The 26,285-nt window shown below is 41.0% G+C and overlaps 1 protein-coding gene across 3 annotated transcripts in view; it reads left to right on the top strand.

Annotated features, from left to right (window-relative positions):
• The window catches only part of myo5aa (myosin VAa), a 50,776-nt gene that overhangs the window by 16,888 nt on the left and 7,603 nt on the right, over window positions 1-26,285 (top strand). For 2 of the 3 annotated variants that reach the window (XM_051380586.1, XM_051380585.1), the window contains exons 5-30: window positions 90-246; window positions 2,385-2,528; window positions 5,181-5,262; window positions 6,756-6,863; window positions 7,174-7,280; window positions 7,617-7,882; window positions 8,140-8,221; window positions 8,335-8,475; window positions 9,381-9,506; window positions 10,296-10,379; window positions 14,263-14,418; window positions 14,705-14,802; window positions 15,035-15,121; window positions 15,649-15,757; window positions 16,016-16,227; window positions 16,442-16,598; window positions 16,791-17,030; window positions 17,136-17,384; window positions 18,262-18,355; window positions 18,502-18,647; window positions 18,908-19,021; window positions 19,132-19,266; window positions 19,739-19,795; window positions 19,986-20,213; window positions 22,437-22,537; window positions 25,532-25,730. In XM_051380586.1, the coding sequence (XP_051236546.1) occupies window positions 90-246; window positions 2,385-2,528; window positions 5,181-5,262; window positions 6,756-6,863; window positions 7,174-7,280; window positions 7,617-7,882; window positions 8,140-8,221; window positions 8,335-8,475; window positions 9,381-9,506; window positions 10,296-10,379; window positions 14,263-14,418; window positions 14,705-14,802; window positions 15,035-15,121; window positions 15,649-15,757; window positions 16,016-16,227; window positions 16,442-16,598; window positions 16,791-17,030; window positions 17,136-17,384; window positions 18,262-18,355; window positions 18,502-18,647; window positions 18,908-19,021; window positions 19,132-19,266; window positions 19,739-19,795; window positions 19,986-20,213; window positions 22,437-22,537; window positions 25,532-25,730 (3,679 nt within the window). Of the gene's footprint in view, window positions 1-89; window positions 247-2,384; window positions 2,529-5,180; window positions 5,263-6,755; window positions 6,864-7,173; window positions 7,281-7,616; window positions 7,883-8,139; window positions 8,222-8,334; window positions 8,476-9,380; window positions 9,507-10,295; window positions 10,380-14,262; window positions 14,419-14,704; window positions 14,803-15,034; window positions 15,122-15,648; window positions 15,758-16,015; window positions 16,228-16,441; window positions 16,599-16,790; window positions 17,031-17,135; window positions 17,385-18,261; window positions 18,356-18,501; window positions 18,648-18,907; window positions 19,022-19,131; window positions 19,267-19,738; window positions 19,796-19,985; window positions 20,214-22,436; window positions 22,538-22,728; window positions 22,786-24,298; window positions 24,380-25,531; window positions 25,731-26,285 lie in introns of all 3 variants that reach the window. The other variant, XM_051380587.1, reaches the window with a different exon arrangement.

Raw genomic sequence — 26,285 nt, 5'->3', positions numbered from 1 at the left:
TATGGTCAAATTGGGATTCACAAGTACACTTAACACGTACAGATATGTACAGTACAGTTTTCTTATGTTGTTTTTGTTCCATCTGTCAGGGATGAGAGGAACCAGTCGATCATTGTGAGTGGGGAGTCCGGAGCAGGAAAGACGGTATCAGCCAAATACGCCATGAGATACTTTGCTACGGTCAGCGGCTCCGCCAGCGAGGCTAACGTAGAGGAGAAAGTCTTGGCTTCCAACCCGATCATGGAGGTAAGCTCTGGAGGCTGTCTGTTGAGAAAGACCTTGTAGTGTCCTTCTTCGAAAAATATAAAAGGACAAAAATGTTTTATGCTTTTTGTGAGTTTTTTAATAACTAAATACATATATGCATCAACATGTAGATTTACTGATTTCACTTGATGCAACTTTGTGAAACCTGTGTACTCACTGGTCAAAACATTTAGATGAAATGTGTTGTGGGTGTGAAAAATTTCTCTTCAAAGTGAAAGTCTTGCATCATTTTTCCTGGCAGCTCGTGTATAGATGCTTGTTTCTTTGGCCCAGTCGCTGTACAGTGTATTCCTAAGCTGAATGATATGGGCTGAATGTCATGTCGTTTGTCCTTCTCTCCTCTTATCTCACTCTGTTGCTTTCTTCTCCACTGGCATTTACTTACTCCCTTCAGTTTCTCTCCCCCACACTGCCTTTCTGGCCTCAAGCTGCTCTCCGCTGTGATAACACAGGTTCTTCTCCTTAACTGTGTGTGTGTGTCTCATTATGTCGTATTTCTTCCTGTAGAGTCATAAGGACAGAAGGAGTTGGAAAGCTCTCCTGTGCCCATATGCCACTACCTCCTCCTCCTCCTCCTCCTCCTCCTCCTCCTCCTCCTGCCATCCCCCACCCTGTCCGTCCTTTCCAACCACTCTGCTAACATCGCTCTCGTCCTCCCAGCCACCACTTTCACCTCGAGCCAATCAGGGACGAGCTGACAGAATGAATAGAAAGCTTTCTTTCGTCGCAGTGATGTCACTTCAGCCTCTAAGCCTGGACGCAGAGTAGATGGTTGCGTCAGCCTTTTCAATGTTACAAAACCTGTGTGTGTTCGTAAGAGAGGTAGAGTGTGTGTTGTGTTTATATGTGTTAGGCTGATGCAGGCACAGATTGGAATACCTGCTGAAAGAGTCCTTGTCTGCAGTGAAAGACTGCGTGTTTGGCCTTAACTCAGCAAGAACCCCCTGTGCTCACACACGATTTAACTCAGCTCAGGCTGGCGGATTGTGTAGCTGGTGTGTCTGAGTGTGTCTGTATGTAGCCCCACCCGTCTACTAAATATTCCTAGTAGGGTCATTGATCAATCCTGCATATTGAACTACGGCTGCTGACTGCAGATGGTTTGTTTGTCGATGTATAGTTACTCAGCAGGAAAAGCCCATCAACATATCCAACTCCTGTCTGTGGAAGAACAGAAGTCCATTAAAACAGTACTGATTTGTCAAGTGTGGACCAACCACAAATAATCTTAAGCTTATTTCATGTTGTAAGACACAATACGAGAAGTTCTGGCGTACTAGTTGTAGAATCAGGTTGTAGTATTTTGAACTGAATTATATTTTGCATTGCTGTCACAGCAAACTTGTAGACATTTGGGAATGTGTGTGTGTGTGGGTGTGGGGGGGGGGTCATATTTATTTATAAAAGTTGGCGGGAGGGGGGTTAATTGTTTTAAATTGTTTTAATGCTGTGGGAATCTGTGTATTCATAACTTTATTTATTAACTGTTTATTGTATGTTCCATTTACCTGCCCAGGAACTACGGGGTGGAAAATAGCAATTTGCTAAAATCCGGTGTAATGCATCTCTCTTTGTTATATACAGGGTTAATGTTTTATTGTGCACTGTCCCTGTTCAAATAAAAGAAATAATAATAATAACGTTGCAGTTTTAGAGGGGTTATAACTGGACTGTTTCTTGGCCTTGAGCAGTGACTTCCTGGGAAGGAAAAGACTCCAGCAAGTTACTGCTCCTGGCCAAAAAATAGTACAGGTTTTGTTTACCATTGCACAGAATCAGACTAGCCGTTTCCCCCCTGTTTCCAGACTTTGTGCAAAGGTAACCAGCTGCATGCGTTAGCTTAATATTTACTGCACGGACATGAGAGTGGTTTCAATCTGCAGCTCTAACTCTTGGCAAGAAAGTGAATAAGTGTATTTCCCAAAATGCTCAGGAGTCATATTAGCCCAGAGCTTCACCATAATAGCAATAACGACTGCATTTCACTCTGCAGTTGTGGTTTGTGCCCAGTAGATTTGAAGCCAAATGTCATTTAAATGAAAATGTGCTGCTGCACCATCTGCTCTATCTAAATTCACCACAATATGTTGCATCTGTTTTTTCCTTTTGTTTTTCAGGCCATTGGAAATGCAAAGACCACTCGAAATGACAACAGCAGTCGCTTTGGGAAATACATTGAGATTGGCTTCGACACCCGCTTCCGTATCATCGGCGCCAACATGAGAACATATCTGCTGGAGAAATCACGAGTGGTGTTTCAGGTGAGCGCACAATCGCACATTCAAGTTCACACTCACACAAGGTGTTTTGTTGGACTTGTGTGGATATTTAATTGACTTGTACTCATTACAGTCTATTACCCCTGCCCCAGTCATCACAGATACATGCACAAAGTTAACCTTTATACACTTCTACATTTTATTCTGTACTGGACTTAAGCTTGGGTTCATTACTAATTACTTCTGTGGAGTTGTCAGTCTTTTCAAAGCACAGCCTAAAGTCACACTGACATTGTTCTGTCCTTCAGTCATATTACCTGGTTCCTGATAGCAAATTTCATTCCTGCTGAAGTGTCCTTGTTCCTGAACGTGTTGTTCATGAATACACAGTCCTTTTGCTGACCTTACAGGCAAAAGAGAATTAATTTAAGTATCGTCTGTGATTTGTTATTCCTTGACATTCCTTGACATTGGAGGTGTTTTTGCTGTATGAGTCAGCACTAATGTATTTACACCATGTACTACAGCGATAATCTGGGATGGAAGGAGAACATCCAGGAGTTTGTTGGCTGGCATCAAAATGAGTGTATGGTGGCCAAAATCTATAAGTTATATTAGCTTACTGTCTGTTATGTTATATTTCCCTTTTGGACTCTTATTTGTTTGCTTTCAGACATTGTAATAAAATGGCCTTTTAAGTTATGGTAGAATTACATTTGTACTATGCATTTTGGTGTTATGTGGCTTCAACAGTCCACCTCTTCAATTGAAACCTCAAATTCCAGTAGTCTTACACATGACACTCTCTAGTTTTGCCGAACACACAACGCGCATACAAACCGCTAATAGTTTGCCTCATGTCAGATTGTAAGGGATTAAACTTGGCTGGAGAACAAGCAGGCCAAATGCAGGGAAAAAAAATGTTATTTCTCTGAATAATGAGTGAGACGTCTCATGATGGGATAGTTATTGTTAATCAGAATCAGAATCAGAATCAGAAATACTTTAATAATCCCTGTGGGGAAATTACTTGTAGGGGGGAGGAAATGTCCCACCTCTCAGCTACCATGTCACCAATTGTAGGGGGGATACATACTACGGCCAAGTAATTAAGACATATAGTATATAAGTGCAACATTCATGTCTCTGTCGCTAATATCACTATCAAATACATGCAAAAATACTTTAAATTTTTTTACTTTCTTTAGATTCTTGAGGATATTTTCCTTCTCATTCAAAAGTCCCAGATGTTTCACAACCCTACAGACCCTTTCTTTTTTTAACCTGCATTACAACAATAATGCTAAATCAGTCCACAACCTGTAAAACGCTCTCACTTTTGAGTATTTCCAGTTCTCTTGCTATGCTTGAAGTCCTCACAAGTATGGAGAAGTGCAGTCAGCCAGACACAAACAAACACACAAACGCACGCACACACACACGCACGCACACACACGCACACACACACACACACACACACACACACACACACACACACACACACACACACACACACACACACACACACACACACACACACACACACAAACTCCACCAGCACTAACTGTCAGTCTGGCCCTGGTGTCCTTTAGAGCAGAAGAGGTATGCGGCAATAACTTCCTTCTTCACAAAGACAAGGAGGAAACAAAGTAAACCCCAAACCCAGCAAACAATCCATCTGTCACACTGGGTTACAGAGAGGCACTCCTTTCCTCTTCCACCTCTTTCTCTCTCTCTTTTACATTCTTCCTTAAGTAACAATCTTTTTCTAATCTCTCTTTTTACTATACTTTTCTCTCTCTTTACAGCCCCCACAAAATCTCAAAGAAGCCAAATCAGTCCACACGTTTAACACATTTTTTATGATCTATTAACTTTATATTTTCTGGTGTGTCCAAGTCAAATCCAGATAAGATGTACCTACTATTTCTCTTTTATAACTTCATTGTATATTCAGCGGGTGTATTTGCTCACTGGTGGAGCCAGTAGGGCAGCGTCTAGATAAAGAACAAGAATACTTAAGTCTGCACACAAGTGCACACACACTAGTACGCACACACAGACACACACACACACACACACACACACGCACACACACACTGCTGTCGTAGACAATGTTGGGGAATGAGGATGTTGGTGTAAAATCGTGATCACTTTCCTCCTCACATTTTTCACATACTTGGATCCAGTAACGCCCTTTTATAGGGGTGTGTGTGTGTGTGTGTGTGTGTGTGTGTGTGTGTGTGTGAGTGAGTTAGTGTGTGAATACTGTGTTTGGGTGTAGTAGCACCAAGGTAGGACACAGGTAATAGTTTTGTTTCTAGCCTTACTGCACACTGCTGACATCCTTTTAACATTTGACTTTCACTGGAGATAAATCAGTTGCTCCAGTTGAAGCACTTCTGTCTATATGCAGTCATTGGTCAGTTGTGTTATTTATATCCACACTGTATCAGATAGGACCTCAACATGGGTATGGGAATATTGGTTGTGTTGTGAGTGTTGGGAATAAACTTGTAATATTCTCATCTGAATAGATAATATAACATATAGCACATATGATTGTACATTTATGACAGATTCAGAAAGGGACTGAGTATGTGTAGATCAATACCATTCATGTGATGTATCCGAATAAACTAAACATGCTATAGGTGTAGCCTCACATCATATGATCTTCATGCTTTCTTCCAGGCTGACGAGGAAAGGAATTATCATATCTTCTATCAGCTCTGTGCTTCATCCCATCTGCCTGAGTTCAAGAATCTGAAGCTGAGTAAGTCTCATGCACGTGTGTGTGTGTGTGTGTGTGTCCGCACACAGAGCTGCACAGTTCGCTTTAACTCTACATTTGCACTATAAGCAATTAACAAAAACAGTAGCTTTAAATCTGCTCTCTTTCAAGCAACAGAAGGAGCCACTGGTCATTTTCATGTTTTTCAGAGTGATGAAATGGGCTGCAGCATCCAGACACACATTAATATTGTCTGGGCTTAAGCACTTGGCAAATACGTTATACAGCAAAAATAAGCAATGAATACAGACTCACTGATTATAAGAGCAAACCGAAAACACTGAAAATACACACTAGAATCCATATATCAAAAACATTTCACCCCTCCACATCTCTAAAAATGAGGTGACTGAAGAGCAGAGATCAGATTTAATATCAGTTAAGACATATCACACTCATTGACACTGTGGTTGAACAGGCTCTCTTACAGAGCGCTCCCACTGTGGACCTGCACCTGCTCATCCTAGTCATGTGACACACACACACACACACACACACACACACACACACACACTGCTGGCACTGTCACTTACAGCCACTCTGTTAGCTCTCTCTCGCTCTTGCTCTCGCTCTCACGCACACACACACACACACAGCTGCTGTCTTTTCCTATCCTGCTGACTTCCTGGCTCAGTAAATGGAGCGGTTGTCACGGTCGTGTCAGTGCCTCTCGTTGCCAGGCAACAGACCATGCCTTAATTCAATGTAAAGTGTGTGTGTATAAAGAAACTGATTGTGGGAAAGTTGAGCTAACATCATTCTTACACAGAAGTGCTCTTGATTTCTGTCTTTTCTAAGAACCCTGAACCATCTGCAAAAACCATAATGGTCTCTGTCTGTCTGTCTGTCTGTCTGTCTGTCTGTCTGTCTGTCTGTCTGTCTGTCTGTCTGTCTGAGACTGTTCCCAGAATTCATTCATTCACTTTGAGAGAGTGAGGGTTTGAGAACATTTCTCATCCAGTGTTAATAAAGAACATTTCCACCCACATTTAAAATTGAATTAACCCACTGTAAAACTTATTCCCTGTATCTTCTGGGAAACATTGCAGTGTTTTATTCTCTTTAATCCATGACCACTAAGAAAAAGCACTTAGAAAAACCTCAGATCTGACTCTGAACTTCTCGCTATTTGTGTACACTTGGTTTAATACTTGCTGTAAGAAAAAAACAGGACTGTTGCTATGGTTAATTGAAAAGCTACCCTGAGCACTGACCTGAAAATTATTCAACCTTTTTCAACCTTAAGTGTTATGATAATAATTATGATTTTAACAGGCAGTCCCTCCTCACTAATCAGAAAAAAATAGTTTCTTTGTTTCTTAAATCATGTACATGTTTTTTTTTTTTACTGATGCAGCTCTCCTTAGGGAGAGTAGAATGCATTGATAGCACAGTTGTACCCAAGTTGCACATTGTAAAACTGCACATACAGCATGTTTACCAAATTAATTCACCTTCTCTGTTCCTCCACTCAGGCAGCGCGAACGACTTCTTGTACACCAGGCAGGGCCGCAGCCCCGTTATCGGCGGGGTGGACGACACCAAAGAGCTTAGCACCACTCGCAATGCCTTCACATTGCTCGGTAACATACCCACCTACACACATAAAAACAAACACGTTCAAATCTGTCTGGAAAATGTATACATTATAACCCAGCAGTATAATGTATCTTAAGGAGAACTCATGTGACTGCTGGATTTACAATATTAACTGAATGAAAGTGTTAAATAATCAGGATGAATTTTATGTATATTTTTACAGCTCCTTGAAGATGGGGTTAGTTAAAGGATATGAACAAAGGTTAAGGATGGACAATGTACAGGGTCACAACTTATTAATAACAAGAGGGTCTTTGTTCGTTATGTGTGATTGTGTCTGCTTTTCCTTTGCAGGTATTAATGAGTCCTATCAGATGGGATTGTTCCAGGTTTTGGCTGCTATTCTTCATCTGGGAAATGTGGAGATAAAGGACAGAGACTCGGACAGCAGCGTAATTCCTGTGAGAATAATGTTTATACTGCAGTACTAGTTGTCACAAGACATGTTTAAATGGACTGCATAATATTCACTGCATCACAGTATATCTGTAATTCAAGTTTTGTCCTCCTTTGAGTTGTGTATTTATTTAGGGAGGCAATTCCCTATCTTGTTTTTTCTGTTCTTGTGTTCTCAAACATATGTGTGTCCATTTTGGGGACAAAATGTTTGTCTTTATTTGACTTCAGCTTCCCTACTACGACACATGAATGGTAATGATTACTGTTTATTCATCATGGAATAAACAGAAAGATGTAAGTAAAACGATGATGAGTCAGTCTCCTCTTCTTCCTTGTAGCCCAACAATCGCCACCTGACGGCATTCTGCGAGTTGGTAGGCGTGACCTACCAGGACATGTCTCAGTGGCTGTGCCACAGGAAGCTGAAGACGGCCACAGAGACGTACGTCAAGCCCCTTCCCCGCCTGCAGGCCACCAACGCCCGCGATGCACTCTCCAAACATATCTACGCCAAGCTCTTCAACTGGATTGTTGAGCACGTTAACAAAGCCCTCATCACCAATGTCAAACAGCACTCCTTCATTGGGGTCCTCGACATCTACGGGTACGTCTGTGTCAGCACACGGCCAGATACTAGCCAATCTGAGCATGTATATGTCATTCATTTGTCTGATTTGTCTGTCATTGCAGTGCACACCATAGTTAAGTACAGTAGTGAAGTAAGTTGCACAGACTATCCCACCGGTGTACCGTGGTCACACATAGGAAAGTCAGTTTTAATTAGATAACTTTAACTGAGCAAGTTAGCTCTGTAGCCAAATGTTATCCAACTGTTTGACTCCAGTTTTTCTCTCTCACAAGGTTTGAGACATTTGAGATCAACAGCTTTGAGCAGTTCTGTATCAACTACGCTAATGAGAAACTCCAGCAGCAGTTCAACATGGTGAGCAGCATGTGTTTCACTTGATGGATTGCACATTATAGTTACAGATGTGAAATAGGATTTTTTTTTTTTTATCGACTGATGCAAGTTTAATCACCCACCTTTGTGTGCAGCATGTGTTCAAGCTGGAGCAAGAGGAGTACATGAAGGAGCAGATCCCGTGGACTCTGATTGACTTCTACGACAACCAGCCCTGCATCAACCTCATAGAAGCCAAGATGGGCATCCTGGACCTGTTGGACGAGGAGTGCAAGGTATCATTTTTATTTAATCCACTAAATAATATTTCAGATAATTAATATTACATTTAGCGTTTCTGGTATTTTACCATGATTGAAAGACACTTCAGGGACAGAGTAAGATTTTACTCATCTGTCACATAAAAAATATATGGACTGATAAGTCTTTTAATCTATCTGTTAACAAGAGTCTGCACTGACTCACAGGCTAAGTTACATAAGACTTGATGACTTCTGAATACTGATGGTGGAATAAAAACGTTCTCATAAATATAAACAAGCAGGTGAAATAAAGTGAGTCCATTCTGCATATTGAGCAGAGGATCGTGGGTTGTAGTTGAACAACCACATTCTGCTTTACATTTATTTTTTGACAGTGGCCCCATCAGTGCCTCCCACCACCACACATTAGAGGCGAGTCTCCAACACCTACACTTATATCTCACATCAGAGTTCACCTGCAGGAAGGAAACATTGACCACAGACATCAAAGATACTCTCTGTTCTTCTTCTTCTTTCTTTCCAGCGAGTGCACACAATAAAACTGAATGGGATTATTTATTTATTGGAAACTGTATATGAAATATTAGTTATAAGTTAAGTTATTTGAGTTAATATTCTGTGTCAACTAATCTCTCTGTGGCTCCTAACCACTGCAAGGTCATTTTACAAGCTGTTTACATTTGAGGTGGTCCACATTTCTAACATTATTGCAGAGTAATGCAAATACAAATTGGACCTTTGGTTTGACATCTTGGAAACGAAAAAAGTCTTCATACACTGTTTAACCAGAAAAAAAGAATCATTTGTAGGGTGTAATGCAAACAATGTTTTCTTGTCTCTAAGTGCATTTAAGCAGATGGTTACACACATGTTTCTTACTGATAGTTTCCACTGTGTCTTCTCCCTTTCTGTACCAGATGCCTAAAGGTTCAGATGATTCATGGGCTCAGAAACTCTACAACACCCACCTAAAGACCAGCTCGCTCTTCGAGAAGCCACGCATGTCCAACCGCGCCTTCATCATCAAACATTTTGCTGACAAGGTGGGTTTGACTGACCTCATGTTTGCTACATGCCTGCATAGTGTTGTAATGTTGTTTCTTATTGAGCTATAAAAGTAATGACATGGCAGGTAGAGGTTTTGTGTTTTATTTTACAAAGTGCCTTTTCAGCTTAATAGACACCAGGGACAGATTGGCTGCAGTGGCTGCTGCAGTGCTGGTGTGAGATATTTTTAGGATGGCTGGAGGACAGATGACTTTTAATTATTGTTGTCATTGTTTTCACACCAAAAAAAAACAGTTAAACACTCAAGTGTTTACGTGTGTGTGTGTGTGTGTGTGTGTGTGTGTGTGTGTGTGTGTGTGTGTGTGTGTGTGTGTGTGTGTGTGTGTGTGTGTGTGTGTGTGTGTGTGTGTGTGTGTGTGTGTGTGTTGGTGTAATCCACTTTAGTGTAATAGGTTTCATATCCTGTAATGAGGTGCTGTGCTATGGTGTGTTATTTTTCATGTCTGTTTTTAGATCCTCAATATAAGGTTACAGATAAACGGGTCAAGGACTAACGCAGGCTTTCCCATGAGGGTCCCCTGATATTAAATGGGATCCTTGGAATCGTTTCTCACCAAACATTTGCAAATATTGATGTTGATGTATTTAAAGAAACTTGCGTCAGGAGTTTGGACTGGACATAATGTCCTGTGAGGTCACTGTCAAACCACCCCAGACTGACTTAAAACGAGAAAGAGATAAAAACATTTACCTTTTAAAAATGTACCCTAAACATTAGTTTGCAGTTATTGTAACACATGCTGTGTTATGTGCTTGTCGAGCAGGTGGAATACCAGTGTGATGGTTTCCTGGAGAAGAACAAGGACACAGTGAATGAAGAACAGATCAACGTGCTGAAGGCCAGCAAGGTGAGGAGCACAAACCCTGACTTACACCTACATTACAGTATATACAGTCAGTCAGCAGAAGATGTATGTGCATTTAAATGCATTCATTTAAAACTTAGCGTAACATAAAGCATCCACTGGCATCAAAGCCAAGAAGACTGCAGCTCATAGAGAGCTGTGCCACCTGGTCTATTGTTTACTGACTATAAGTCCCATCTGAAGGCTCAGGGAAGCAGCGCCCTCCACTGGCCATGTGGAGATAGTGTTCACACCAGCATTGAAGACAAATGCTCCATCTATTCTCCAGATTTATGGTCTGAGAGGTTTAGGTTTTATTTACACATAACACTGTCTTATGAACACACACACACACACACACACACACACACACACACACACACACACACACACACACAGTAAGTTGGGTCATTGCCCAGACATAACCTACAGAGGATGAATGTGATTGTGTTTCATAAATATTTCACTACATATTGCACTTTTTAGCTTGTCCTAGTATATATTTAATGACTTGCAGAAAAACATTAGCCTATTTAGGCTTGTGGTTTTTTTTTATGCAGCATTGTAATAAATGTAGGAATTCATATGACAAATTAACACATCTTTATGCAGCAGAACATTGAACACAAAATAATCTTTTACAGCATCATTTACCGGTTCACCCACCTCACCTTCAAATATTTTCAGTCTTTAAGGGTTGATGTCACTGTTTTTCTAATAACCATTATTTAATTTGGGAACAAAATGCCATTGAACTGGAAAACCGCCCTCACTCGTGCTATTAAGCCTAAATTAGTCAGATCACATCCAAATTAACAACGTGTGTGTGTGGGGGGGGGGTTAGTCAAAAAGGCTCTAAGCTTTTAAATCCTTACTGCCCTTTTGGCTACACACACACACACACACAGACTATAATGTAGTGTGTTTCTCCGAAGTGCTCACAGTGACCTTTGACTGTTCTCTTGTAGACTTCAACAAGAACAGAAATGGGTAAGGGTTGAAATACTGTCTGCTCTAACCTCTAACATGGTCACTTAACACACACACAATCACACACACACACACACACAAACACACAAACAGAGTCATGGATGTAAAGTATGAATGCTGCAATGAAAATCAGTATAACTCAGACAATTAGGATAAAATGGTAATGAGATTTAATCTAATTAAGTTTCGTTTTACTTCTTTGCCAAGCTTATCCCGTCTGTGTGTGTGTGTGTGTGTGTGTGTGTGTGTGTGTGTGTGTGTGTGTGTGTGTGTGTTTTGATTGTTTGCCCATACAGTACCATAGGAAGCACATCTATAAAATCTCAGTTTAACAGTTATAGAAACCAAACCCTGCCTAATTTATTAATCTGGTACCCTCTCTCAACTGTACAAAATTGACTGAAAAATGATTTCTGTAACATCTAGCAGCTAACTGTTTTGCATTGCTGTTGTAACACATTAAAGGAACAGTGTATAGGATTTAGTGGCACCTAGCAGATTGCAACTCCCTCACTTCATTCTCCCTTTCCAAGTGCAAAGGAGAAACTGTGGTGGCTGTGGTGAAACTTAAGCACCCATCTACAGCCGGCAGGAATCTGTAGATTAAAACGGCTCATTCTAAGGCAACACAACGATTCTTCTTTTCAGGTTATGATACACTAATGAAAACATACCTATATATATTATATTCCATTTCTGCTAGTGTTACACACTGGACCTTTTAACATGCAAAATACAAAATGCGAAGGTAGAATATCCTTACTATGAGGCATGGAGGCAGGTCAGGTTTTTTTTCCCCTGTAGATGAACAGAGAAAAGCCTGTCTGGAGGCTGCACCCCTCTTCACAAATGCACCTTGACAAACTTCATATACACAGATACACTGTAATGCAGGACTGCAGGCCCGTGTTGCTGTTGGGCCTTCAAGTGTCAACAAAGTTGAAGGAAAATTGTGGTTTATCACAACTTGGGTCTTATTTTTATAGTATTGGCTGTTAACTGGGAACACACAGTGAACTACTGTATAATGAAGAAGAATGCAAGAAACACAGTCAGACGATCATAGAAGTTAGCTAAATTATATAAATCACTTTAGTTATATGAAACCTGAAGAAATTGCAAATAATAAATTATTATATAATACATTGTGCAGGAAACCTTTTGCATGCATGACTACAAAAAGTACAATGAACCAGGTAGTCAGTGTAAACTATGATGAATGTTTGCATTTTACAGCAACTGCCTGTCCACTCATGTGTCCCATTGGATTAAAGCAACTGGCCAAAAACTATGAAAAGAACACTCAGGTTGTATGAAACAATATTCCAGCGTTATAATGGCTCCACTGTACCTGCATTGCTCAGAACTGCATTGGGACCTGAGAGACAACCAGGAGTCTCACATTCGTGCCGACGTCTGCTTGCAAATCTAATCAATACAGTGCACTCAAGAAATGTCTGATGCAGAGATTTCCCATGATGCATTGCAACCTAGGAATGTGATCAAAATAACAACAGATAAAATTCCACCGTGTGGCCGTCTCCCAACCAGAGACATCCAACCTTTATACTTCATCCCATTATGTTCCTTCCATCCATTTCAGCGTCATCATCAGTTTTATTTAGTTTTCGGTTTGAATCGTCGATGTGTATTATAGATTTCGATGGGGGTAATGATGATTTTGAATTTTACCTTTGGGTAACCTTTCCTTTTAATGTCATTGTGTTTCTTTTGTCACTGTGTCTCCATATGTTGTCCATGTATGTTTGGTTCTGTCCTCATCATGACAACCCTTCCCTGCCAGCAGAAGGTAAACAGAGGCGTTCTTACAACGCTGATCCGCCTGTAGCTCTTCCTCTCTGTCTCTCTAGCACTGAGTTTTTATCACTCTAACAGCACTGAGAAGATTAAACTTGTGTGTGTGTGTGTGTGTGTGTGTGCCTTTCTTTGCTGCATGGGGAGCACTAAAGGCACTCTGGGAGGAGAAAGGGGCTTGGATATAAAATCGAGGGACAAAGGAAGGAGGGCATTTTTTATGTTTTCAGAGTGATGCTGAGAGCAAACAGCACGTAAGGCCTTTGTGGCTGTGTGGCTGTCCTGCTTAATGACGCTGGCGAGAGAAGCAGCATGGCAACGCTCCGAGCACAGCAGGAGGAACTGAAGCTGCATACATAACACAGCATCCTCCTCATATAACCTCAGTGTTATATGCAACATGACTGATGTGTGTATGCTTTACTAAAGGGCATACATCCTACATGATACTATCTATGTCATAACACCATAAGATACATGTCATATATGGCCATTGCATATTGTCATATATGATAAAACATAACCTTTCATTGTTTTTATTGCCTTTTTTTTGTAACATTGCAACAACTCTCTGATTGCAAATGAATTTAACAAACGCTAATCAACAAATCAAGCGACATCGGCTCACTCATCTACTTAAACTGTCCAGCAGCTTTTCTGCTGCCTTTGACATGAAAACTAATTAATCTCAACATTTTTGCACACTTACTAGACTTGTATGTTGAATCTTATACATGCATCTATAAATGAAGTCATCAACATCATGGTTTTAAACACTCAAGTCAAACTATGGAGGCTCGTGGCAACTGCTAAAATTAAAGCTGTCATTGTGCTTTGTACGGCTGTATGCAATAGGTAAGAGAAATCCATATGCATGCTCTACAGTAAGAAGAGACTGTTAGAAACTAGAATTTTAGCTCATAAATATTCATTGGAGTTGCAGTAAAGCATAATTTAACAATTTATCCGGAGTGAAAGGCTTTGTCATGAACTTAGTTCTCAGTAAATCGATATTGCCTGCAGTGTCTACTGCTGTCATCAGCTGTTCTGTTTGTGACTATAAGTGGACTGCTGTTCCCAGTTTGAGCTGCTGATGGAGCTGTTCCATGATGGGGAGAAAGCTATTAGCCCCACCGGCCAGGTCCAAGGAACCGGGGGCCGGACCCGGCTCAGCATCAAGCCTGACAAGAGCAGAGACAGCAAGAGCAAGGAGCACAAGAAGACTGTCGGCTGTCAGGTTAATATCACTCTCCAGTGTTTTGTTTATGTGGTCTGATGCTGTAACATGACTGCACAGTCACACAGTGTGGATATTTATACATTTAAAGTCAAATGTTAAATCCAGTTCATTTTCCAGAAAATCCTATTAATTGTTCCCTAATCCACTCTAAAGATTAGCACCTCTGTTTTAATTGTTTTAACATTGACTATAATGCTATGGAGAATGAATTGTGACAGTGGCTTAATAGCACAAAAGGTCAGATGATGATGAAGATGATGATGATGATGGTCCTCTCTTGTAGTTCCGTAACTCTCTGCAAATGCTGATGGAGACTTTAAACGCAACCACTCCACACTATGTACGCTGCATCAAACCCAATGACTTCAAGATGGCCTTCACGTGAGTCTTCCTCATGTTTTCAAGTAAACAGTAAAAACAAAACTGTCATTTTCTGGCACAGTGCTATGTGCCTTGTTTTCTCTTTTCTCCATATTCTATACATATATATTCTCTGTTTCCTGACTTTAACCTTGTTGCCAATAATAAACGATGCACTGTGCTCGAAACCACCATCTTAGCTCAGGTGTCATTTACAGTGGCCATATTGACTGTGGTTATTTGTGGTTGGCAGGTTTGATCCCAAACGTGCAGTGCAGCAGCTCAGAGCCTGTGGTGTCCTGGAAACCATCCGCATCTCCGCTGCAGGTTTCCCATCCAGGTACATGCATCCCAGCAACACAGCTACTGATTCCAATACACTTTCTTGTGTTTGATATGTGTAAAAAAAAAAAAAAGTTACTAGAAGGCCTATGTACCTTGCAGTTGAGTCTGCTGTACATACATTATGTCTGAATACATCCTTGTAACAATGCAGCCAGCCAACTGTTGATCTGATATGATGACCTCCTGCACTGGATTTTAGTCTGCTTTACTTACTAGTCTCCTTAATGCATTTTAGATGGATGTTAATGCTGATAACCTTTGAATGTGAGCACAACCTTAAAAAAGCTGCTGCATTTCACAGGAGGAATATACAACATTTTTGAATATCATTTATAGAAGCAGATATCAGAATGAATCTTACAACTTAAATAACCCAAAAATGCATTATTTTGTGGTAGTTTGTATTTGTCCTTGAAGAAAAGTCAAATAGCAAAGCAAACTGTTTAACTCCTTGCAAGAAATGATTGAACAAGCGGTAAAGAATCAAATGTTTAGATCATGACAATCTTGTGTGTGTCTCAGATGGACGTACCAGGAGTTCTTTAGCCGTTACAGAGTGCTGATGAAGCAGAAGGACGTGTTACCTGACAAGAAGTTGACCTGCAAGAACGTTCTGGAGAAACTAGTTCAGGTCAGTCCGACGATCTGAATTTTCACATTTCTTCTTAAAAATGAAGAATTAGGTAGATGGTATGATTGTATTTGCTGATTGCATATACAGTACATTTTGAATGGATTTATGTTTAGTTTTGCATTTTCATTTGAGTTTACTTTTGCGCCTTTCTGTGCAAAAAAAAAAAACAGTAATGAAGGTTCCACACATCTGCTTCTTTGTGTTCTTCTATAAGTATTGTTCTGATCCCTGATCTCTGCTCCCATCCTCCTACAGGACCAGGATAAATACCAGTTTGGTAAGACCAAGATCTTCTTCAGGGCCGGCCAGGTTGCCTACCTTGAGAAGTTGAGGGCGGACAAGTTACGTGCTGCCTGCATTCGCATCCAGAAAACCATCCGCTGCTGGCTGGCGCGTAAAAAGTATCTGCGCAAGCGCAGTGCGGCCATCACCATCCAGAGGTTCACCAGAGGATACCAGGCTCGCTGGTCAGTTGAACCTGATACTCACCTCCCTTCGTCCATTCAAACAGAACAGTGTCATGCACACCATCCTTTAAACCAACTATGTTATAAGGCACTTCTGGGTGAAACTATTTACTGTAGTTTGAGTACTGCTGCAGTTGAATTCACAATCAACATTCATTTAAGAAGTTAGTTAAATATTTGTTAGTTGAGACGTGTGTATCTTGGCTCTCCTCAGCCTGGCCAAGTTCATGCGTCGCACTCAGGCCGCCACCGTCATCCAGAAGTATCGGAGGATGTACGTGGAGAAGAAACGCTACAGGCAGAAGCAGGCTGCTGCCCTGGCTATGCAGACCATCCTCAGAGCTTACATGGCCCGGCAGAAGTACCAGGCGGTAAGACACACATCACAAAACACTGCAAAATATATTCATCCTCATTCATCCAGTCCTTCTTTTATTATTATTATCTCACTTCCACAAAATACCTGTAACAAGAGAAAACTTAACCTAGAACAAGTGCAAATGTTCTAGAAATATCCACATGCGCTCTTATTTCTCTCTGCCTCTCGTTCACTGTGTCTGTAGCTGCTGCGGGAGCACAAGGCGGTGATAATTCAGAGGCACGTTCGCGGCTGGTTGGCTCGCTGCTGGTACAAGCGCTGCCTCGTCTCCATCGTCGTCCTGCAGTGCTGCATCCGCAGGATGAGGGCCAGACGCGAGTTAAAGAAGCTGAAGATCGAGGCTCGCTCAGTAGAGCACTTCAAGAAGCTCAACAAAGGCATGGAGAACAAGATCATGCAGCTGCAGAGGAGAATCGACGAGCAGGTGAGTTGCCCTTTTTTCCCCAAATTTTAGTTTGTATGTTATGGTGTATTGATTGGTCATTTTTGTCATGACCTCCCTGTTCTATGATCCATCTCACTCCTCCAGAGCAAGGAAAACCGGTCTGTCAACGAGAAGCTAGTTGGTCTAGAGAATTCCTACACAGCAGAAAGCGAGCGGATGCGTGGCGAGTTGAACCGGCTACGTGGCGTGGAGGAAGAGGCCAAGAAGAAAACCAACCAGGTGACCTCACTGCTGGAGGAGCTGGAGAAGCTGAGGAAGGAGTTGAGTGCCACACAGCAGGAGAAGAAGACCATAGAGGACTGGGCACAAACCTACAGGAACGAAATGGAGAAGGTAAGACGGGGATCCAGTCCATTACCTGCAGTTGTCCTCCATCTCCCTGTGCCCAGTGTATGTACAGTAGTTATATGTCCCTCTGTCTGTCTCCTGTTCTACAGTATGTGTGTTTTCTCTTCTTCCCCTTTTTGCCTGTAGATTGGAGATATTTCCGTAGATGTTGGTTATGTACTAACATCTATGTAACCTTGAACCTTTTTCTAGTGAATTTGGAGGTTTTGAAGGAATAGTCTTCCTACTTTTTGCAGTGCTAGAATTAAAAAAACAACTGGCTTGTATTTACTCTCCTTAAAACCTCCTCTGACCCCAGCCCCCCCCAGTTTTCCTTTTATAGTGAGGCTGTCAAAGTCCTGTTATTAGTTTAAAACTTTAAAAAAAAGTTCAGTAGAAAAAGCTCCAAATGATTACAATCTCCCATAGTTTCCTGGAAATATATATATATATATCACAAAATAATTTTCTTTGCATAAATATGCATATTGGCACCAGAGGAAAACAGTTTTTCCCCAATTCAGGAGCCAGAGCGAACCAGGGGGAAATGGGCACATGGTGGGCTCAGAGGGCAGTGTTGCCCTGGGGCAGGTGAGCGCAGGAGATATAATAGAGTGCTAGTGAGGTAGCTACTGAACTGTGTGTGTACTCTGTGGTTTCTATTTCTAATTGTGTGTGTTTTTGTCTAGTGTTTCGTCTTCTTTTTGATGGTTTTCTAAATGACGAGAACTTATTTTGAGCATATTTTGATAATTATGGGATTAAATGTGTTAGATGACAGAAAATAAATGGATCAGTGTAAATAAACATTTATTCACATTCATGATGCTGACAGTCAGCAGCTTTACACAAGCCGTGATTTAGGTATCATTTGTGTTTGCAGATGGTCTCAGAGCTGAAGGAGCAGAATGGCTCGCTGAAGAAAGACAAGGACGACTTGAACAGGATGATTCAGGAACAGAGTCAGCAGATGACAGGTATGCAAACATCACTACATAAATTAAACTGACTTACTGTCTGCAACACATTTATATAGTCATGCAGACACATGCAATTTTCTCCTAAACCATGCAATGTGTGTCTTTATTTTAACTGCTGCTTCTTTATGTTCTTTCCCCATCAGAGAAAATGGTGCGTTCGATTGCACAGGAGACTCAGCAGTTGGAGACAGATCTGAACGAGGAGCGATCTCGCTACCAGAATCTCCTGACCGAACACCTTCGCCTCGAAGAGAAATACGACGACTTGAAGGAAGCGATGGTTTCATCGGTGAGGAACTCATGCACACACACCCAGTCAATAATACTTATGAAATGTTTAATGTATTTATGAGCATAATTGAACTGTTTATCGCTTCTCATCCTTTTCTGAAAACACGAACACAAAACATTTATTTTTTCCATTATTCAGTATTTCTCTAGCAGAAAGCAGATGGGAAGTAACATTGGTAACATTAAACACTGAGATGCACTTACAGTCTGAAGGCGCAGCAGGGAAATTAAAAGGCTTATTTTCTCTCTTGTCTGCAGAACGTCTCCAAGCCTGGCCACAGGAGAACAGATTCTACCCACAGCAGCAACGAATCAGAGTACACCTACAACTCAGAGTACGCCGAATTGGAAGAAGGTTCCCGTGCTGCCGAAGTAAGAATGTTGGCATTGAGTACATTCACATTTAATAAGAGGACAAATCCAGAGATATGGTTTCTACTGTTAAAAAATGATTGCTGACGTTAAACGTCTTTGTCATACAGGATGTTACACGAGGAATGGACACCTCGCTGACCCTCAAGCTGCAAAAACGTCTCACAGAACTGGAGCAAGAAAAGCAATCGCTGCGCAACGAGCTGGAAAACAAAGAGGACCAGTTCCAGCGGGCTAGAGCCAGGGTACTGACACTAACACTGGGCTCTGAAATATATCGCTTCATTAAGAAATGATATGTATATATGTTATAAGCCTCGTTTTGCTTTGTTGAGGATTGAAAATAGACAGTAATACTAGGATAGTACAGCATGAAGAGCTTTTGAATACAATAATATACACATGTAACCATGTAACAACCCAGCAAAAGTACAAACAACTTGTATTGCATTAATGACTCTTTAAATATAATAAGAAGCTTTTCATTATTATGTACAGAATTTAAGTGCTTCATTAGTTTATACAGTTATTAAATAGGAAAACAGATTTCTTCAGATATAATTAGATTAAAGCTAAAAAAAAAAAATGTTTCTTATCAAACAGTGTTCTGTGTTTCAGCCATGTTTCATTTCAGTCAGACTGTATTGCATCATGTATTATAAACTTTGTCCCGGTCACAAACACCCCTTCATCACCATGTTTTGCTTCTTGTTTCAGGATGACGCAGAGTTTAAAAAGGCTCGCGGTGCGGAGCTGGAGTACGAGTCCCTGAAGGTACGCAGTCAGAGGGGACTAAATAAGAAATACAACAACACTAGCACATGTTCTCTCACTGTTTTTCAGAGAATGACTTAATCCAAAGCCAGACAACTTGTTTTATTGCAGTAATTAATGCCGGAGCTGCAGAAAGCTTAATTTGCCACTTGTTATGGACAAGTTAACGCTTCACTCTTTCACTTCTCAGCGTCAAGAGTTGGAGTCAGAAAACAAGAAGCTGAAACATAACCTGGCGGAGATGAGGCAAAGCCTGCTGGGTGACGCAGCTGCAGGCGCCGGGGCCCCAGGCTCCCCGGCTTACAAGGTGCTCCTGGAGCAGCTCAACGCCTCCTGTGAGGAGCTGGACGTCCGTAAGGAGGAGGTGCTGATCCTGCGCTCCCAGCTGGTCAGCCAGAAGGAAGCCATGCACCACAAGGTAGAAGAACGTTTTACTTCCTGTGTCTATTTAGCCTGTAATCACCTGCACTGTGGTCACATGGTGGTGCTGTTCTTACAAAATGAAGCTGGATATAAGTGGGTGGCAGCCTGCTCGCTTGTATCCACCTTCTTACATGTGTGTTATGTTTTCACTCATATCTGTTTCTCTGTTTGTCTGTTTGTTCGCACAATATCCCAAAAAGTAACAAAGGGATCAGACTAAAATCTCTCTTGGCCTAAAGATCACTTTTATTACATTTGCTTTTATCCTAATCTCAGACCATTATTTATTTTTTAATATTTAATGAATAACTCTTATGTTCTGTTTGTGAACTCAAAAAAGGACTAAAATCGTTTTCAGCTTTTTAACAGTATTAAAATCAGTTTAATTTGTATCTTAAAGACAAAAATGACATTTGAACTCTGCCAATTGCTCAACTGTAGTTAGTTGTTAATTTTGGATCCAAATCATAATAAAATCACATTATTCCCACTGTATGTAGCTGATGTTTTCACTGTACCCTCAGTGTGTCTAACTCTCCTGTCTCCACCTTCTCTCCTCCATCCATGCTTTCCCACAGGATGAGAAGGTACAGTTAAAAAAAAAACATCATGCATGAGTATTTGACACTTTTTTTCATTGTGTGTCTTGTATGTAAAACCTCCTTACATAAGAAATCTGATCCAGCAGAGTCAATTTTATCTGTCATCTCAGTGATTGTAAGCAGGAGGACAAGTGCAGCTGTTACATCACTGCTGCTATCAGGTTCCAGAGAGTTTAATATAGGACTTAACTTAAATATAGGGTACTTTCTTCAGTTCTGTAGTATGGGCATATATTGATTTTAAGAATCCTTCTTGCTTCTCTCCCTTTGTCACCACCAATATTCCCTGTTCCACCTCCACATGAATGAATTAATGAAACAAGTCAACTCCTGATTTCTGAGGAACTGATGACTCAGTTTGAGGACTAAAGTAAAGAGAGCAGGGACAACAAAGACTCCTGGAATGCTTGATCATTAAATTAATGATATGTAACAGTGTGAGAGCATCTAGTGGTGGAATTTACACACAGAAATCACAACAGGGGACCAAATTATGTACAAATGTAGAACCCAGACGTATAAAGAGGAGACACAAGGTCAGCATTCTTTCTATAAGAGACTTTACATACACACTCTGTCCTCTCCAGACTGTATTTTGATTGTCTCACCTGTCTCGTCTTTGTCTGGATGAATGCTTTTATGGACTGTTTTTCACTAAGTGAGAGTTCTGCTCAGTGGTTGTTTTACAGCAGCCATTTTGCAGCTGTCCTCGTGAACACTGTACTACATTCAGCCCCCAAGGATGGATGTGACCGCAAACTGAGTTAAATTTGAAATCTCAGCCTGTAGATTTCACATGACAGTAACTGTTTTTTACTCTTTTAAAAAAATAATTCAAAAACAGTTGACTGCACTCGATTTCAGAAATGCACATTTGAACATAATATTATTAACATTATATTCAAAGCTATTGGATATCTCTGAATGTTTCTTTAAAGGTGCTTCGGCTCCAAAGGGTCTGACTTCACAGCGCTGGGCAGTGTTGACTTACATCCGTACTTATTGTAAACATAGATGTTGAATTAAAGAAATAAACTTTAATTCAAAGAAATAAAGAAGTAAACTGTGTGACAGGTCGTCTGCTGCATTATACTGTAGCCCCACAGCTCCCAGTGTCACATCATGCTAAGAAAGTGTGCCTCGTCTTCGTATCACACAGCGGTCACATGAACCCTGCTCAAACTCTTTGATCACAAGTGACCTCAAACCCTGCTTACTAATCAGCTGATGCTCAGCTCTCAGCACTGTCAGACTCTACAAAAGCACTTCTTATCTCTTGAAAGCTAGAAGGAAAGGCTGCTGCTGTGAAGTGATGTTCCCCATAGATAGACGGCTGTCGCCGAGGCATCATTTGATGGCTTGTCACTGTTTCAGCCCGAGGCTCCAACTAGCTGATGATTGTCAGGGTAAAAGAACAGTTGTAGCCAGCAGCTTCACTGATGCTAGCAGGGAGTCAACAAAACACATGCTGACTGCTCACAGCAGAGTGCACTCACAATCATGAAACCACTGACTTGCTTGTCTTCATTCATACACCTAAACTGTATAAAACTTTCCACAGTTATCGTGGTGATCTGGTTCATTTATCGTTCTGTTTTTTGTCTACCTTTTTCTAGGAGACCATGACTGAGCCATCTGTCTATGCTGAGGATGTGTCCAAATTGAAGGATGCTGACGAACTCAAGCAAGCTTGCATAGGCCTGAAAGACACCAACAGGTACAATGTTACGGCCAGTTCTCCCGCCCAGTCTCCAGGTCTTCACATCGGTGTTGAATTCACCTCAAGCCCTGACTCCATCATCTATCTTTTGTCCAAATGTTGTATTTTACCGAGCTCTTATTCCATTATATTTACCATCATATACATGTAAGAATGTATGTTTGTGAACACTGCCTTGTCCTGTGCAGATCTCCTAGGTTCATGCGTAAGCCGCTGGAAGTCAGTGATCTCCTGAGTAGGCTGAGGTAACCAATGAGACGTGGCCTATGCATCATGGAACAGAGCATGCATGGCCACGCTGATGCCAAACCGGGTTGAAAATGTTACAAATGACTGATATTACTGAAGCTGAAACACCTGATTCTACATCGTAGTGCTGATGAAAGCTTGGAAAGCTTTCGCGTTTTCTGCCTTAACAGCATGTGAAATAATGTAGCAGCTCTCAGCTACAGTTTATGTGTTTCTTATGCTCTAACAGACTATGTTAACCAGTAATCGAAGTCAAGGAATGTGTGTTTGGCTTTGGAGTTCAGTTTTAGGATTCATAGGTCTGCATGGGTTTTGATAGTTTAGCATGAACAAGAGCAGAGTCTCTTAAACTGAAGCTGACTCCAAATAGTTTGTTGTCCCTCAAAACAAAGATACACAGATGTTTTTAGTGGCTTCCGCAGCTCTGCTCTGTTTTTGGAGACAGTGCAGAACTCCATATTAACAGTGCAGTATTTATAAAACGTGCAGCATGAAAGCATGGAAATGTCTGAGCTAAAATGGTATATATATGTAATTTCCAGCTGTAGTTTAGCCTTTATTAACACAGATTTAGAACATGACTCCCTCACACTGACTGTTCAGCAGTGATGAGTGTGACACTGTGGTAGGAGGCCTCCTGTCTCAGCTTTATGGAATGAGTTTGGCATAAATCCTGCATGACAGCCCACTTGTTGCTTTGTTTGTCAAAGCAGAGATGCACAGGACACTTTTAAAGAATTTAATATGAATACATTCATATTTTTGTTCTCCACAGTTTATTATCTCACTTTTTTACATTTCTTTCTTTCTGTAGACAGTTTTGCTCATCTCGCTGGCCACAGAATGCTTCAGACATGCATCATCATCATGTCAAGGCGAACACACTTGATATTGTACACACAATAGATTTGCTAATTGCAGACATTTTATGTTTCTAAGCAACGTTTTTTCCTATATAATTAAAGTAACGGTGTTGCATTGTTACTCCTCAGAGTTGCCCAGAAAGTTTCATGTGCATCACTGCCTTTATCCCTCTGTTTCTCCCATGTGACTCCCTTTGTTGCTTGTTACCTTCTTTGTTCACACACTGCCATGAAGAGTGCACAGTGGAGAATATTTAGTACACAGCAGGCTACACAAAGACAATAGACTTTACCACTGTTGCAAGCAGCAATGCAATGAAACAGAAGACATTTACTATATCTGGCTACTACTGAAACTTCCGCTTTTAGGGAGAAGCTTTATGGTTAAACCAAAGAAATAAAGAGCCACCTAAAGGTAGATGGAAGCATTTCCAGATTTTCCTCCACAATGACTTTCAGAACACATGAAATTTACTGCAGTCCACAAATAAAGGACAGTGTATTTTACATGAACACATACATACAGACACCTCAGATAAAGATATATTCTTGTTGTCTTTGCATACCTTTCCCCCAACCTAACCATCCTTCACTTTTCTTTTGATCATTGTGTTGTTCACGTTCCTTTGTGTTGTGTGTCGGTCAGATCTGCCGCTCCAGACTTCCATAAGCTGAATGAGGACGGAGAGCTGTGGCTGGTTAATCAGGGCTTAAAGGAAACCATCAGGTGTAACTGAAGTGTGCTATTTGAGCATGATACATTGCCTTTTCACAAGAAAGGATGTGTGCTGGGTTTTTTTTTTTTTTTCATTCACATCTTTCCTCTCACATTTGTTTTAACCTTTCAGAGTTTCAATCTTTCTGTTTATTGTAAGGTATATCTGGCCAGTTGCTCAGTTTTAGGCCCCAGGGCTCATGCTCATAGCTGACAGTAAATAAGTTTGATTTTGTGTTGTGAGTTGAGCACATCATGTAGTCTACTTGGGCACTCCCTACACACCACTTTACAGGGTGGCATGCTGTATAAAAAAATATGTAAAAATGGGTCCATTCCCTACATATGTAGCATAATATATAGTCTTTTAAGCAAGGTTTTGGGTTTATTTTTCCATTTCATTTCTAATATAGTGCAGCAGAATTTGTCTTCATCCTTTTACTAACCTTGTTCTACTGACGGCCTGTTCAATGTTAGAGCTTCATGTAACCCAATATGCACTGACGAGCTTGCTTCAAAGTAGGCCAAACACAGTTAGAAAAGTAAATTTTTTTCGTGATATTTTAAACAAACCCTAGGAATTGTTCACAAACACTATTTGGCTTTGATGCCTCATTTTATACTTTTAGTTAACTCTTTTCCTTTCCAATGTCACTCATCTCAAATTACATATAGAGAGAAGATACTTTTTTTTGTTTTTTGCTGCTATGGTATTAATAATAGATGGGAGTCTTACTGAATGTTGGTAAACTAATTGTCACCTGACTGAGTGGGAAGTTAGCAAACTAGGGTGAGGAGATCATGTATTGGAAGCAGGTCCAACCTCCCTCTGAAGCAAGGAAGCTCTGTCAGCTCTACCTGCTCGGTCGCTGAGTCTGATCTTTGACCACTGTGTTGGCTCTGTTCGACTTTTCAAGAACTTTAGGACTCACAATTAAAGCAAGTGTTCTGAGAAGCTGGGCTCAGGGATGCACAGCATGCTGCTGTCCTGCATCACCCCACTGTGGTGAAAACTTTAACTTTTGTCACTCTCTCTTTTACTGTTTTGTTTCACTATAGTGCTGACTTCTTTTTCTCTTTTCCTATTTATGCCCTTCCTCTTCCTTTTCCCTTCATCTCCCATCTCATCCACCCTCCTCCCATCTCATCCCCTTCCCACCTCAGGTTACTGGAGCACCAGCTGCAGACTCAGCGGAGAACTTATGATAACGAAGTGGAGTCGTTGCGCAGCGAGCTGCAGAACGTGAAGGAGGAGAACAACCGTCAGCAGCAGCTCTTGGCCCAAAACCTCCAGCTACCTCCAGAGGCCCGAATCGAAGCCAGTCTGCAGCACGAGATCACCCGGCTCACCAACGAGAACCTGGTACGCTGTAACACACACGCAGATATATACAGACTGAAGAAGAACTTCAACTTAAACATCAGACACACAACAGTGAGATCTCACATGCACAAATACACAGACAGAATCATATACATACAGGTAAGAATGGTAATATTACAATGAGATTGAGGTTAAGAAATTTACATGTAACAATGAAATAATAGTGTATACGTAGCCAGTGAAATTAAAAGTGACCGTAACAGAGAAAAAAGATGGGTTTGAAGCCTAGATTGGATTTTTTTCTCAGCTGAACATACATATTACATTCAAATAGTAAAATATCTAATAACATTGACATTGACACCCAACAGGCTTTGGGGACCAGCTCCCGCAGTGCAGATATGGCAGGATTAGTGTTTATCATAGTCCGTCATACAGATGGCTTGTAAGAAGAATATGTATCATACAAAAATGACTGATTTCTGGTTTAAGGGAAGTGCTGTGTTGCTGCCAAAGAATGGTAATGCATCTGTCTGGTGCGTTCAAACCAGAATCTGCTCTACATCAATGACAACACACACATTTAGATGCTTT

The sequence above is a fragment of the Dicentrarchus labrax genome, unplaced genomic scaffold (genome assembly GCF_905237075.1).
Source record: "Dicentrarchus labrax unplaced genomic scaffold, dlabrax2021, whole genome shotgun sequence".
Classification (NCBI taxonomy): domain Eukaryota; kingdom Metazoa; phylum Chordata; class Actinopteri; family Moronidae; genus Dicentrarchus; species Dicentrarchus labrax.
Note: the sequence above shows the minus strand (reverse complement) of the source record. Positions and strands in the feature narration are given on the sequence as shown.